At 32.6% G+C, this 13,800-nt stretch overlaps 1 protein-coding gene across 3 annotated transcripts; it reads right to left on the minus strand.

The window, feature by feature from the left end:
• Positions 1-326: 326 nt before the first annotated feature.
• LOC109213310 (F-box protein At3g07870-like) lies at positions 327-2,449 on the minus strand. 3 transcript variants are annotated; one of them, XM_019377092.1, is made up of 3 exons: positions 2,234-2,449; positions 946-1,531; positions 327-642 (listed from the first exon to the last, which is right to left on the minus strand). In XM_019377092.1, the coding sequence occupies exons 1-3, from the start codon at positions 2,316-2,318 to the stop codon at positions 612-614; spliced, it is 702 nt and encodes a 233-aa protein (XP_019232637.1). In that variant the 5' UTR covers positions 2,319-2,449; the 3' UTR covers positions 327-611. The 3 variants fall into 3 exon arrangements, with proteins under 3 accessions (XP_019232637.1, XP_019232636.1, XP_019232635.1); XM_019377091.1 differs by having other exon boundaries at positions 1,040-2,449; XM_019377090.1 differs by having other exon boundaries at positions 946-2,449.
• Positions 2,450-13,800: the final 11,351 nt, after the last annotated feature.

Below are 13,800 nucleotides of genomic sequence, written 5' to 3' on the forward strand. Positions count from 1 at the left end.
TTGCTACAATCTGTTTATAAGTGAATCAAATCAGCTAGCCCATGGAAGCAAGTCTTTGATTCTAAAGCACCTATGAAAGTGTTATGTTTGGTGTGGTTGGGGGTTAGAAATGCTTGTTTGACTCAAGAAAATTTGAGGGGATTCCATATAGGGAGCAGATGTTTTATGTGTGAAGAGGAGGCAGAAACTGGCACTCACTTATCCCTACATTGTGCTGCTACCTCACAACTATGATAGATCTGTTTGAATTTATTGGGTATTAAATGGGTAATGTCGAGACCTACAACTGAGCTTCTGTCATAAGAAAGAAATGCTGACAAGGCATATGATCAATAAAACAAAATTCTAGTCATTAAAGTGGTCCTTACTATCATTACTACTAAGCCTCATAAAACATAGAAATTTGGCGGGAAAATGTAATAGTAATCACCAGATAGTTGCAAAAACAACACAATATCTGGAAGTATGGTGAGCCCAAGAACATCTACTTAGTAGTAGTCAAGACACTAGATTTACAACCTCTATTTTAATCAAAGAGTTTTAATACCCAAAAGCATAACAAATTGCCATGCACTCCTGGCTCCTTCAAGAAACTTTGAATTTCCAATCAATCAAACGAGGTCCCCAGTGTCAGCCTGAAACCTGCAAAACAATGTCAAGTTGCAAGAAATTGATACGATTTTAGAACAAGAACTAGCTGCATTATGTTTAAGAAGATACACCTAAACTTTAGCGAACTTTATCCAAAAACTTATAGGACTAAAGGAGTTGAAAAATAATATGAGCAAAATAATCTTTTCTAGGTTTGTGTCTGTCTCGTATAGAATATGCCAACTCAAAAAATGGAATCAACTATTTTATCTGTTGTGCATTTAGCAAAAACCTCAACACAGCCACGGGTTAAGCTAAGGGCTACAAGTAGACTAGGAAGATTTTTGAACTTGCCTGTTCTTCTGTTTTATCATGCGCAGCCTCTTTGCTTTCATTTTTGACATGTACATTAATCCACTGATGTGCAAGGGAGATACAATACGCATACCTCTTTTAGTGTTTCCTTCATGAAACTTCCTCCCACCTTTAGTTTCCTTCTTGCATAAACAGGATAAACCTTCACAAGTGTCTCCAGCAGAATAATCTGTCTGTTTACCAAGTAAAATAAGGCTCACTTTGTAAGTATTAACATAGAGTGCATCCCGGTAAGGTAAATAGTTAGCATTATGAATGCCCAGATTCTTAATATTTTCAGCTACAGGATCATACGAAACCAAGAGTCCGTTGTCCGCCCTCCACAAAATTTCACCATGTTTCCTTGAAGCTATAGGCTTCACCAAGAAATGAGCAACCTGACGCTGACGACCACCATGAAGCATCGAGAAAAATTCATCAACAACACCAACGTTGAATGATACGTCCCTTGAACTGATGCTGAACTGTTTCACCCATGATTCTGGGTCACCATACTCTTTCATCATCCAAATATCAATTGTTTTGTCATTTCCAGAGGAACTATCAGCCAAACAAAGTGACTCATCTGAGGCAAAAAGGACAAATTCGTTACAAAAAAACCCACTAAAATTCCAAACTAAACTATCAGGTACCATCATCTCCCAGAATGTCTCCTCATGCACATCAAACAGCACAATCATATTTTGACTCTCCCCTCCTTTCTGTTTAGAAGCAATCCAATGGCAAGTCCCATTCATGTAGAACCCTGGTATCTTCGGAACATACATACAAGATGGAGAAACAGGAGTAATGTCCTGCCAAACACCAGTGCTTAGCTTATAAAGCTCAGCATGAGGTGGTACCCAATCAGTATAAAGTTCACTGTGTACTATTCTTACCACCTTGTAGTCATTAGTAACACTATCAAACCCAAACCCTAGTGTATGGTCAAAGGGGCCATATGTTCTATATGTAAAAATTGGTTCGGGGAGTTTTACTGACTTTCTGATGGATGGATTCCAAATATAGGAACGGTCCCTATAACCCCACAGGTCGTCGGAAAGGCACAAAAGCCCATTACAACTACCCACAATATTAAAGTGACTGTAACACTCAAATGGAAAATCAAACTGGGCATACTGGTCAAAATTCTCATTGTCACAGAACAAAGCATAAATTTCTTTTACTGGTTCTCCGGAGCAATGTCGTACTAGCAGGTATTCATCTTGGTAATTGAGGTGAGTGGAAATGAAATTAGGGCTAGTAATAAGAGAGTACCATGACTTACAGACACTAGTGAACTGAATAATGGACTTGGTGGGAAGCTTTAGAAAAATTTCAATCAACACTTCTTGCGGCAAATACTCAGACATTTTGAAAATTACTTCTAGAGCTTGATTTCCTTTCTCCTGCTGCAGACCCCTAAAGAGCCCCAAGTCAGAGCTCAAATGTTTTACTTTCTTCTACTGTTCTCTTCATAACCCTATTTACACCTCAGCAAGAGCTTGAATTCATCCGCATGTATGTTTTTAACCCCTAAAACTTTGTTTAATTCTGATGTGGTACATCGGGATTTAAAAACAATAAATAAAAAAATAAAAAAGCAGCACCTTTAGTAGTGGTAAGTGGTAAATGGTAAATATAACGGTTAAGGGTTTACCCCTCTACTATCATAAATAGGCCTTATTTATTCTCCGTGTAACTTTTCTATTAAAAATATTCCTACCGTTATATATTAGGGTCATATTTATCCTTACACGTTAAAAACTCCTTCCCTTCTTTTAAAATCCACTTGGCATCCCCTTATTGGACCAACTGAACTACCCCATTTTTTAAATTCAAACCGGCCCGATCCCAGCAACAAAACTACACCCATCCATTGGTTTGGTTTTGGTTTTGTATTTTAAAACTCCGATCAAATTTGGTTTGGTTTTGGTTTTAATAAAAAATAATCGAAAAAATCGAACCAAACCGATTAAAAAAGTAGTTATTTGAATTTATTATTACACGTATATATATACGTATATTTTTATATAATGTTTCTCAAATTTTATGGTACATATTAGTCCGCCCCATTTTAGTCTAGTTCTTCATTGTTACTATAACAATCTAATTATTTGCCTTTACATTGTAGAAAAAAAAAGAACTAGACTAAAATGGGGCGGGTCAATCGATTTTTAATTACGGCAATGTTAATGAAGTGTCAGGGGGTGACGTAAGTTTATCTACCAAAAGTGAAAAAGAAAAAGAGAATCGTTGTCCATTTTAGCAATCAGATTTGGCATTTATCTTCTTACGGAGACATATCTCAGTGTCATAAGTCAAATAATTAGATTGTTATAACAACAAAGAACTAGACTAAAGGGCGTGTGTATGTATATATATATATATATATATATATATATATATATATTAATAAATTCATATAACTACTGTTATAGTTGGCTTGGTTCGGTTTTTTCGATTATTTCTTTATTAAAACACAAACCAAACCAATGGGTGAGTGTAGTTTTGTTGCTGGGATCGAGCGGGTTTGAATTAAAAAAATAGGGCGGGTCAGTTGGTCCAATAAGGGGATGCCAAGTGGATTTTAAAAGAAGGGATGGTATTTTTAACGTGTAAGGGTAAATATGACCCTAATGTATAATTGTAGGGATATTTTTGATAGAAAACTTAAACGGAGGATAAATAAGACCTATTTATGATAGTAAAGGGACAAATCAAACCCTTAACCGTAAATATAAAGAACGTGTCTATAGTCAATAGGAGTACAAAATATATATGTGTCTAGTCATAATGGGCTTGGCCCGTGAAGCTAGCCCAACCCAACCCTCTACTTGGACAGGGCTGTGTTGGATTTTTTAGCCCATTTAAAACTGAGGCTTATAAGCCCGGCCCAAGTTAGCCCGTTGGCCCTTGAGGCTTGATCGAGGCTGGGCCTGGGCCAGCCCGTCGGCCAAAAAATAATTATATTCAAATTTAAATATTTAAAAAAAGTAAAAAAAATATTAACTATAATCCCCATTTTTCAACCTTAGATTGCTCATTTACCTTTCCATATCAACTAGAATTTATATTATTGATATGCATGTAGTATGACAAGATTAGTTTTTCTTTTGCTAGGAAAGTTTTAAGTGGCCAATAATATTTTTTTTCAAAAGAAAATATTATTTTAAGTGGCCAATGATTAGTTTGGTTACTTTAATATATTATTAATTACTAAATTGCTCTTCAGTATAGAAAAAGGTCAAGTTTTAATACCCAAAAAAAGTTAACAATACGAGCAAATATCATTAATTTTAAAAAATTCATGGACTATAATGATGAAGTCGACAAATAATGTTAAACCTAAATTAAAAATCCTTAACATATATACTTATTGAAGCAATTCCTGAACCTAAGTAAAGTGAAAGAAAAGTACTAAAAATAATTCATGTAACGTTAAAAAGAGAAGAGCTAGAGATATAGAGAAATTACATTTCAATTACGAGATTCCTTGTCAAATATCAAGATTCTTGTACACTCTAAACAAACAAAAGTCGTTCATATGATCAAGAGATTATACCACGAAAAAAATATGTAAAGATTTGGAGAAATATTTTTTCTAAAAAAATTGAAGGGTCGGACCGCCCTAGCCTGCGACCCTGTTAGGGCTGGGCTGGACTAGCAATTTTAAGGCCATATAGATGGAGGGTTAGCCCGCCCTAGCCCATCAAATTTAAAAGCCCACAAGACTTGGGCTGGGTTGAGCTGGGCTAGCCCGTTTTGACAGCTCTATATAGTCAATACGAAATATATATAGCCAAAACTCTAAATTGTCCTAATCTTTCGAATTTTTTTTATATCGACTATGTTATTTAATTTTAATAATTTTTTAAAACGTCACGTAAGCGACATCGTCATAATGATGTCTTATTTTTTTAAATATAAGTCAAAACGAATTTTATGTGGTAAAAGCTTAAAATATCCGATGCCTAAGGAGAATGAACAAGGGGAATAAGATTAATGGAAGCAATATAAATAGAAACAGTTAAAGAAAGAAATGAAAGAGGAAAAGGTCTAGAAACAAGTTGGCACAAACAAAAACATAAAATACCATATTTTATAAATAGAAAATCAGAAAGCTAAAAAGAAAATAAATATTTTAGATGCAACAGTTAAGAGAAATACATATAATTCTGCCAAAGCAGAAAAGAGCGTGAACGTTATAGAATTCTCCTTCAGTTCACTATTCAAAGTCCAAGTCCCCAGGAACGCAGTCGCAATTACCTTGTTTGTTTTGCAAACCATTATATATTGAGTTTTCTTTTTAATCTGAATAAAAAAGAGAAATATATATTTGCTGGCACGGATAAAAATAATAGCTGATAAAATATATTTTATAATTTATATGAATTTTGGCTAACGAATGCAATTACTTCGACAGATGAACCAATTTACTGAAGATGAAAATTAATACTTGTATGTTGTCACTCCCTCTGTCTTTTATTTCCCCACTACTTTCATCCTCTTTTCACCTCAAACTATAACTGTGCAAATATTAAATTTCTTTAAACATTTATTATTAGAAACTCCCAACAACCACAATACCGTTTAATTCTAATAAGGTATATTTGGATTTAAAACCAATAAAATGAAATAAAAGCAGCATGTTTGGTAAATGGTTGATATAGAGAACGTGTCTGTAGTCAATACAAAATATATGTACCAAAATTCTAAATTGTCCGAATTGTCTCAATTTCTCTTTGGTATTGATTATGTTAATTAATTTTGATAATTTTGTTTTAAAACGTCATGTTAGTCACATTGTCATTAGGATGTCTTATTTGCTATGTGTAGGATAATAGTAACAAATTTTACTATACATAAAGCATAAATTAAGAGTATTTTATTTTTATTAAGTATACTAGTTTTAAGATACGTGCGTTGCACGTGAAAATTGCGTCTCTCAATAAAAGAATTGAGTACAGTAAATATAAACTATGTATAATAGAAAACAGTCCAAATAAATATAACATGTATTTAAATGAAAAATATGTTTAATTATATTTTAGCGCAATAGAATTTAAATTTTATTGGATATTTAAAAGAATATCCGAAAAAAGAACCTTGGATACAATTATGTCATTTTTTTGCGCTTTCATACGATTAGTACATTGATACAACATGATTTTCTAACATTTATCAATGTACTACTCTGATTAATCTATATTAAATAAGACTTTTATTTAAAATTCTGGTTTTCTTAAAACATTACTTGGCACACGTTCGTTTGTCAATTTTATTTCAGTTGTCATTGCAAGTATACCTGAAAGCAATTGTACACAAGTATTTTTGTACCAACAAGGCAGTAAGATCGTAAAAATCGATCAAAATATTTATTATTTTATTCAAAAGAAGATTCAATAAAAATTTGAATGCGTAATAAAAATTGAACAGAGTAGTAAATTTATCTCATAATACATTGGCGCCACAATATGCAGTACTTAGTTTACATGGGTTAAACAATACCATATCATATGGCAAGTCTGCCCATTATTTCCATATAGTTTATTTTCGTTTTTATTAATAATATAAAATAAAGGTTTATTTACAAATGATTTAATTTTGTCAACTTTTTAATTAACCAAAAGTTTTATGCCTATTAGGTTATACAGCAAAAGTGACGACTATGACCCGATGACCTTTTCATCACGGGAACTTCAAACAACTAATAATAATAAACAAATAGAATAAATATTAAAGAAAGGTAAAGCAATTAAATTATCCTAAAGTAAATTAAAGTAAATTGTTATTTTAGAAAAAATTAATCTCTGAAGATCAAAGATGGAAAAAAAAAAACTCGTAGCTGAATTTCAACAAAGACAAATAACTTTCGAAACGTGATAAACTTGTTTTTGTGTCAAAGTAGTTTCACTGTTTAGCAAAATTTAAAATTGTAAGTGAGACAGAAAAATTATAAACCATACCTTAAAATTAATATTCCTTGAAATTTTAATATGAAAAAATCTAAAATAGTACCATAGTATTCTATAATGACTTTTTTTATGAGATAAATAGAATTGTTTACTTGAACCAACGGAAGCATCAAAAACTTGGGATGCCACTTGTTAATGTTTATTCTTTATAAGTGACACAATTCATAGATCATGTAATATTTATAATATAATCAATCACAAGAGGTAATAAAATAAAATCTTAGAAAATATGAGCAACTTGAGATGGCACAACTGTCACGACCCCAGTTCGCCCTCCGTGAACATGTCGTGATGGCACCTAGTCCCTATAACGAGGTAAGCCTAACAATGCGTAATTTATACAACTTGCGGAAAAACAAACTAAATTGCGAAAGCAAACAACTGAAAATTTTACTGTCAAAAGAAAATTGTGTATAAGTGCCACTTGGCATAATACAACCCATATCACGAAATCCAAACAAACTCCCAAAACCCGAAAACTCACAGGAAACACAGGCTATTAGAAATGAAATACACTGCTCTAACTCCAGAATGTCTACACAACCGAAAGAAAGGAAGTCATATACTAAAGCTGGAATAAGATAGAGACTTCTGGTCTGCGGACGTGGCAGATATACCTCAAAGTCTCTGCTAGATCTCTCCGCCGCGAGGATAGTGCGCCTGGGTGGAGGTACCTGGAGCTGCACATGAAAAACATGCGCAGAAGAGGTATGAGTACACCACAGCAGTACTCAGTAAGTGCCAAGCCTAACCTCGGTTGGGTAGTGACGAGGAAGGTCAGGGCCCTACTGAGATTAAATAAAATAATAAAGTTGTCAATAGTATGAAATAAGAAGAAATAATGATATACAACTATGAAAAAAATCGAATTAACTACGAGATAAATCGGATTACACAACAACAATTAGCACACAGAAAATAAGATAACACAGAGTAAACAGCTCAATTTAAATGCCAATAATGAGGATCTCCCAGGATACCGTCCTGTAGTCCATTTTATCAATCTGAACGAGGAGCTCCCGGGATACCGTCCCGTAGTCCACCGTATGAATATATCTGAAGGATCTCCCGGGATACCTTTCCGTAGTCCAATTATCAATGTGCAGGGGGATCTCCCGGGAATCTAACCCGTAGTCCCAAAGTAAATGTGCAGGGGGATCTCCCGGGAATCTAACCCGTAGTCCCAAATATAAATGTACAGGGGGATCTCCTGGGAATCGAACCCGTAGTCCCAAAGTAAACAAACAAGGGGGGAGCTACCGGAATCCCACATCCGTAGTCCCAATGTAAATGCGCAACCAAAATCAGAGAAATATTCAGAAATTGAAGTACAACAATACAAGGCAACAAATAATTCTGGCCTAACATGCTCCACGTAATTACAATGAAGGCAATTTAAGCAAATAGGCAATTTGGATCAATTAAACATGCTTTTCCATACTAGCACAGGCTATAATAGCAAGTAGAATAAAGCAAATACGAAAGAAATTCAGTTCAAGTATTTTAAGTAAAAATTCGGGTTTTCAACAATTAGCTCAAGTACGCGCTCGTCACCTCACGCACAAGGCATTCAATTACCAAATATCACATCCTAAGGGACAAAGTCCCCCACACAAGGTTAGACAAGCCACTTACCCCGAACCGGCTCAAAATTCAATCCAAAATCACGTTCTTGCCACGAGTATTTGACTTCAAATGGCTCAAATCTATTCAATTAAATTGCATAATGTAAATAATAATTCAAGTAATTGATTCTACAATTAAATTCTAAGCTAATACGCGAAATTTTGTAAAATGACCAAAATGCCCCTCGGGCCCACATCTCGGAATTGGATAATTTTTACAGTTTTAGAATCCTCGTACTCTCACGAGTCTACCCATATAAAAATATCTCAAATCGGAGGTCAAATACCCACTCAAAACTCAACAATTTAGTCTAAGGATTTTGACCCATTTTTCATTCAAAAATCCGAAAATACGAATGAAGTCATGATTATACTAGTAAGTATTAAGCATAAGAGAGTAGAAAATCGTTACCCAATTATTGCTCGCGAAAACCCCTCGAAAGTTCTCCCAAAACCGAGCTCTAGAAGTCAAAAATGAAAGAAAATGGGAACAAAGTCCCATTTTCGGAACTTAAGATCTCTGCCCAGGCCTATTTTCCGCTTCTGCAGAAAATTTTCCGCTTCCGCGGATATTTTTCGCTTCTGCGGTACCGCTTCCGCGGCACTATTTCCGCTTTTGCGGTACCGCTTCCGCGGTCAATTTCCGCTTTTGCGGTTATGACAGCAACCAGCACTTTCTCGATACGGAAATGAGCATAACTCCCTCATACGATGTTTAAATTCGACGATTCTTTTTGCTATGGCTCTGAAATTATGATACAGATCTAATGGTCCAATAAAAACTTAATTTGGAGCTCATTTACTCATTGTGGTACCCCTTTATGTCCAAAGATACGACGTTGAAACATCAAATAAGAGCGCGATACAACCCGAAACACACCCAAGGCCCTCGGGACCTCAACCAAAAGCACCAAGGCATCTTAATACATTATTCAAACTTGTTCCAATCCTCAAAACACCTCAAACAACACCAAAACCATCAAATTACATCGAATTCAAGCTTAAGTTCTTCTAAAACTTTCAAAACACGCATTCGATCAAAAACCCAATCAAACCATATCCAAATGACCTGAAATTTTGCACACATATCCAAAATCACCTAACGAAGCTACAACAACTCTCGGAATTCCATTCTGACTCCCGGATCAAAATCTCACCTATCAACTGGAAATCGCCAAAATACTAACTTCGCCAATTCAAGCCTAAATTAGCTACGGACTTCCAAAATACATTCCGAACACGCTCCCAACCCCGAAATCACCTAATGGAGCTAACGGAACCATCAAATTTTCATTCCGAGGCCGTCTTCATACTGTTTCAATTACGGACCATTTTCCAACACTTAAGCTCTCATTTAGGGACTAAGTGTCCGAAAATTCTCCGAAATCCAACACCGAACGTCCCGGCAAACCAAAATAGCAGAAAGGAACTTAGGGGAAACAGTTAATAGGGGATCGGGGCGTAAATTCTAAAAATGACCGGCCGGGTCGTTACAACAACAATTAGCAGTTTTAATTATAAAACATAAGTTTAAATAATCTTGAATTAATAAGATCTTGAATTGATATCATGAGTTAGAATGTCTAACTATTTTTTTGTTACGAAATGCAATGATCTAAAGTCTAAACAACTTGTATAAAATCTATAAATAGGCAATTAAAGTGATAATCATATATGAAAAATTATAAACAAAAAACACTAAACTAACAGCTTTTCAATTTGTATTGTCATTCAAGAATACATGAACCATAATTACTACTACTTAGCTTCAAAATACATTAAAATTAAAAGGTTTACCTAAAATACAAATAATTTTTACCTCTAGAGACGTTGTTACTGTCGTATTCAAACTGATATTCAGTTTTTGCTTCTTCCAATGATCAATTGTAGGATACCTACAATAATTAAAAGAAAATAAAAATTGTTAACAAAATAAAGCTACATATAATAATTAAAACAAAAATTAAGTTGTTATAAAAGATCTGTAGCATAACAAATTTTGACAAAAGATCCTAAATCTAAAGTAAATCCTAAACCTAAACAAAGAAAAGACATAACTAAATAAATTGTTAATGGTAAAAGAATTTTAAACTAAAAGTGAAACTTAAACCTAAATAATAATAAAAAGCCGTATGCAACAAAAACGGAAGTAAACAGCAATTTTTAGTTTCATTCCATAGGGAAAATTTAGAGTTTATAATTACAATTTTATCCAAAATAAAATACACTTACGAAGAGTAAAAAGGCGAACGACATTTCGCTAAATGCTTTCGTGCTTTTAATATAGAATAGATATTATAAGAGCTTGGATATACTCAATGCTTAAGCAAAGTTTTGATTTACATGGCAGAAGTTGCAACAATGTAGATCACGCGCTTCAAACTAAACACAAAAATTATTCTAACTTAGAATGATTACTGTTTGATAATTTTAATTTACAGTTACAACAGACATATAATCTTCTATCTACATATAATAGGAGAGGCAAAACAAGAAGAGTATGATAAGTATCATCATCTATATATAATAGGAGAAGGAAAAAAAAAAAGAGGATGACAAGTGTCATCACCAGAAAAATATCAATTTTTTTTAAAAAATAAATAAATAAAATAGCTTCCTAATTCCTAACCCTTGGAACATTGTCTTGAGCAATACCAAGTGCTTATTATTAGGTGGACATGTGGCTTAATGTGGATACATTTTGAATTAATTTTATGAAATAAAATAAAGTAAGTAAATATTATTTATAAACTTACACAATTGAAAATTGAGATAATAGAATAAAATTTAAATTTTTTAAAAGTAACAAAATATATGTCTTTTATATTATATTAAAAATAGAGTAGCAGACAAAAATATTAAACAAAAAATATGCTAATACAAATTTATATTAACAATGAAATACTAAACATTGAACAATATAATAAAAAATACAAAATAAAAATTTATTCAATAAATTATATAAGTTTCCTTTATAATTTAATAGATATTTTGTTACTGGGTATATTATATTGACAAATGAGATGACAATTGAAATTAATTTAACCAATACGATCTAATATGTTCAAACAATTAAATTTTTTAATTGTTAAAACAATATTTTTTTAATATTGATCACGCATTGCGCTGGTACAACTACTAATGTAGTATGAAAATAACATTATACAACTTTATCAATTTCAATATTGTCGGTTATGATCGTTTTGGATCAGTTTGACATTTTTGTTTCAGTTTCTATATAATGTTTTTGAACACTAAATCAAAACGCATTTTATGTGGTAAAAATTAAAATTTTCGATACCCAAAAAAAATGAACAAGTTGGATAAGATTAATGGAAGCGAATAAAAGTAGAAACAGTTAAAGAAGGAAATGAAAGAGAGGAAAAGGACTAGAAACAAGTTGGAACAAACAAAGACATAAAACACCATGTTTATCTATACTATATTAAACGCACAAAGGCCCTTAGTCAAATGTCGTTCGCCTTTTTTACCCTTTAAGAATAGATTTCACACTAGACAAAATAGTCATTTAATAATATTTTTAATATTTAAGACTTTCAAGTTAATTAAAAAAATTGACTATAATATCTTTTCTTATTTAAAAGATATAAAAACTCCTAATATTGAGCAATTTAGAATCCACCAAAATATTACTTTTATAAATTCCTTGCCTTATACGAATTAGCAAGAACTTCTAATACCTTTTAAACTTCTAATTCTTTGAAATATTGTGTCATATACATAAGGTTAAAATTTTATAGCCATGTACGTTGAACCTCCAATTCCGTTTATATGAAGAATCATATTTTTGTTTAAACTATCGTAGCTATTATTGGGTTATCAAATTTTCTGTAGGTAACTTAATTTTCTTCATTGCATGAGTTCTCTCTTAAAATTGAACTACATATATCTATTTCAATTGAGAATAAACTATGAGATCGTCTTGCATCACTTCTTGCTTTAGTTGTATTAGTAATTTGTTTTGATATGACGTTAGTGAATTATTTAATAATATACTCTAATAATTATCGCACTCACAGAATGTAATCAGTCTTTCTAGAGGTAATTTAATTTCTTTTATCAATTCAACTAACTATCCTTTGCCGATAGCTCCACTCGTGTAATTATGCTGCTCATTGAGTTTGACATGTGATATTAGAGTAAGGCTTAATGGTACGTTGTGGGTACAAAGATTAGATTTTGAGCCTAAATCCCTTGGAGTATGGTGCATAGAAAAATGAGATTTTTTAGTTGCTTGAGTGTATGGACATAAAGTATACCATGTGTATAGACAAAGAAATTGGCTTGCTAAATATTTATCTTCTTATATTATCATCATATATGAACTTTCTTGTCTATCTCAATGGAGAATAAAGTAAGCCAACATTTACAGTATTGTCATTGTTATTTTTTAAGGATGATTTTAATAAACTATAATTCCGTAAGACGGGTAAGCTAGAAAACTTTTAAAATTTTATTTTATAATCCATTCATATATAGCCCATTCACATAGTTTAAAATTGTTTGTGTAATTTTTAAAATTTTATATTCATTAATATTAGCTACACGACGCGTATCCTAAAACTAGTATATAGTAAAACCAAAATGCTCAAAAAGAAATAAGGATTTTAGAGGCAATCATTAAGAGAAAATAAATACTATAATTCTGCCAAAGCAAGAAAGAACGAGAAAGTCATAGAATTCTCCTTCAGTTCACTATTCAAAGTCCAAGTCTCCAAGAACGCAATCGCGATTATCTTTTAGTTTTGCGAACCATTAAATATTGAACTTTTTTATTATCGGAATAAAAAAGAGAAATATATATTGCCCCTGCTAAAAATAAAAGCTAATAAAATAAGTATATTTTTTTTTATATATATGTGATGTTTTAAACGTCAATACCACACAAGAGGGGGGTGATTTGTGTGGTACCCAATTTTCGCTTAACTGAACTATAGAAGGACCTGGTTCTTCTATGAGTTCCAACTACTTCTCTTTGTGGAATAATAAATAAAGAAAATAAAGAACACAAAGATTTTTATGTGGAAAACACCTGGCTCAAAAGGTGAAAAAACCACGACCTACTACTCGGTAGGATTTTCCCAAACTTCCACTAAAATCACTGAGTCAAAACAGCATTTACAAAACTCGTTGTAAACCTAAGGATTAACTCTAATCCCGTTATGGCACAGAACCTCAACTGTTGCGACAACTTCAAGTTAACACTAACTTGAACACTCTAGGTACCTAAT

Source organism: Nicotiana attenuata, unplaced genomic scaffold (assembly GCF_001879085.1).
Source record: "Nicotiana attenuata strain UT unplaced genomic scaffold, NIATTr2, whole genome shotgun sequence".
Lineage (NCBI taxonomy): Eukaryota > Viridiplantae > Streptophyta > Magnoliopsida > Solanales > Solanaceae > Nicotiana > Nicotiana attenuata.

Excerpts from the sequence above, each read along its gene's own strand:
- LOC109213310 (XM_019377090.1), bottom strand. The coding sequence starts at position 2,318 with ATGTCTGAGTATTTGCCGCAAGAAGTGTTGATTGAAATTTTTCTAAAG. Across the intron at positions 643-945 it reads ATGATAAAACAGAAGAACAG|GTTTCAGGCTGACACTGGGG; the intron begins GCAAGTTCAAAA and ends ATTGTTTTGCAG.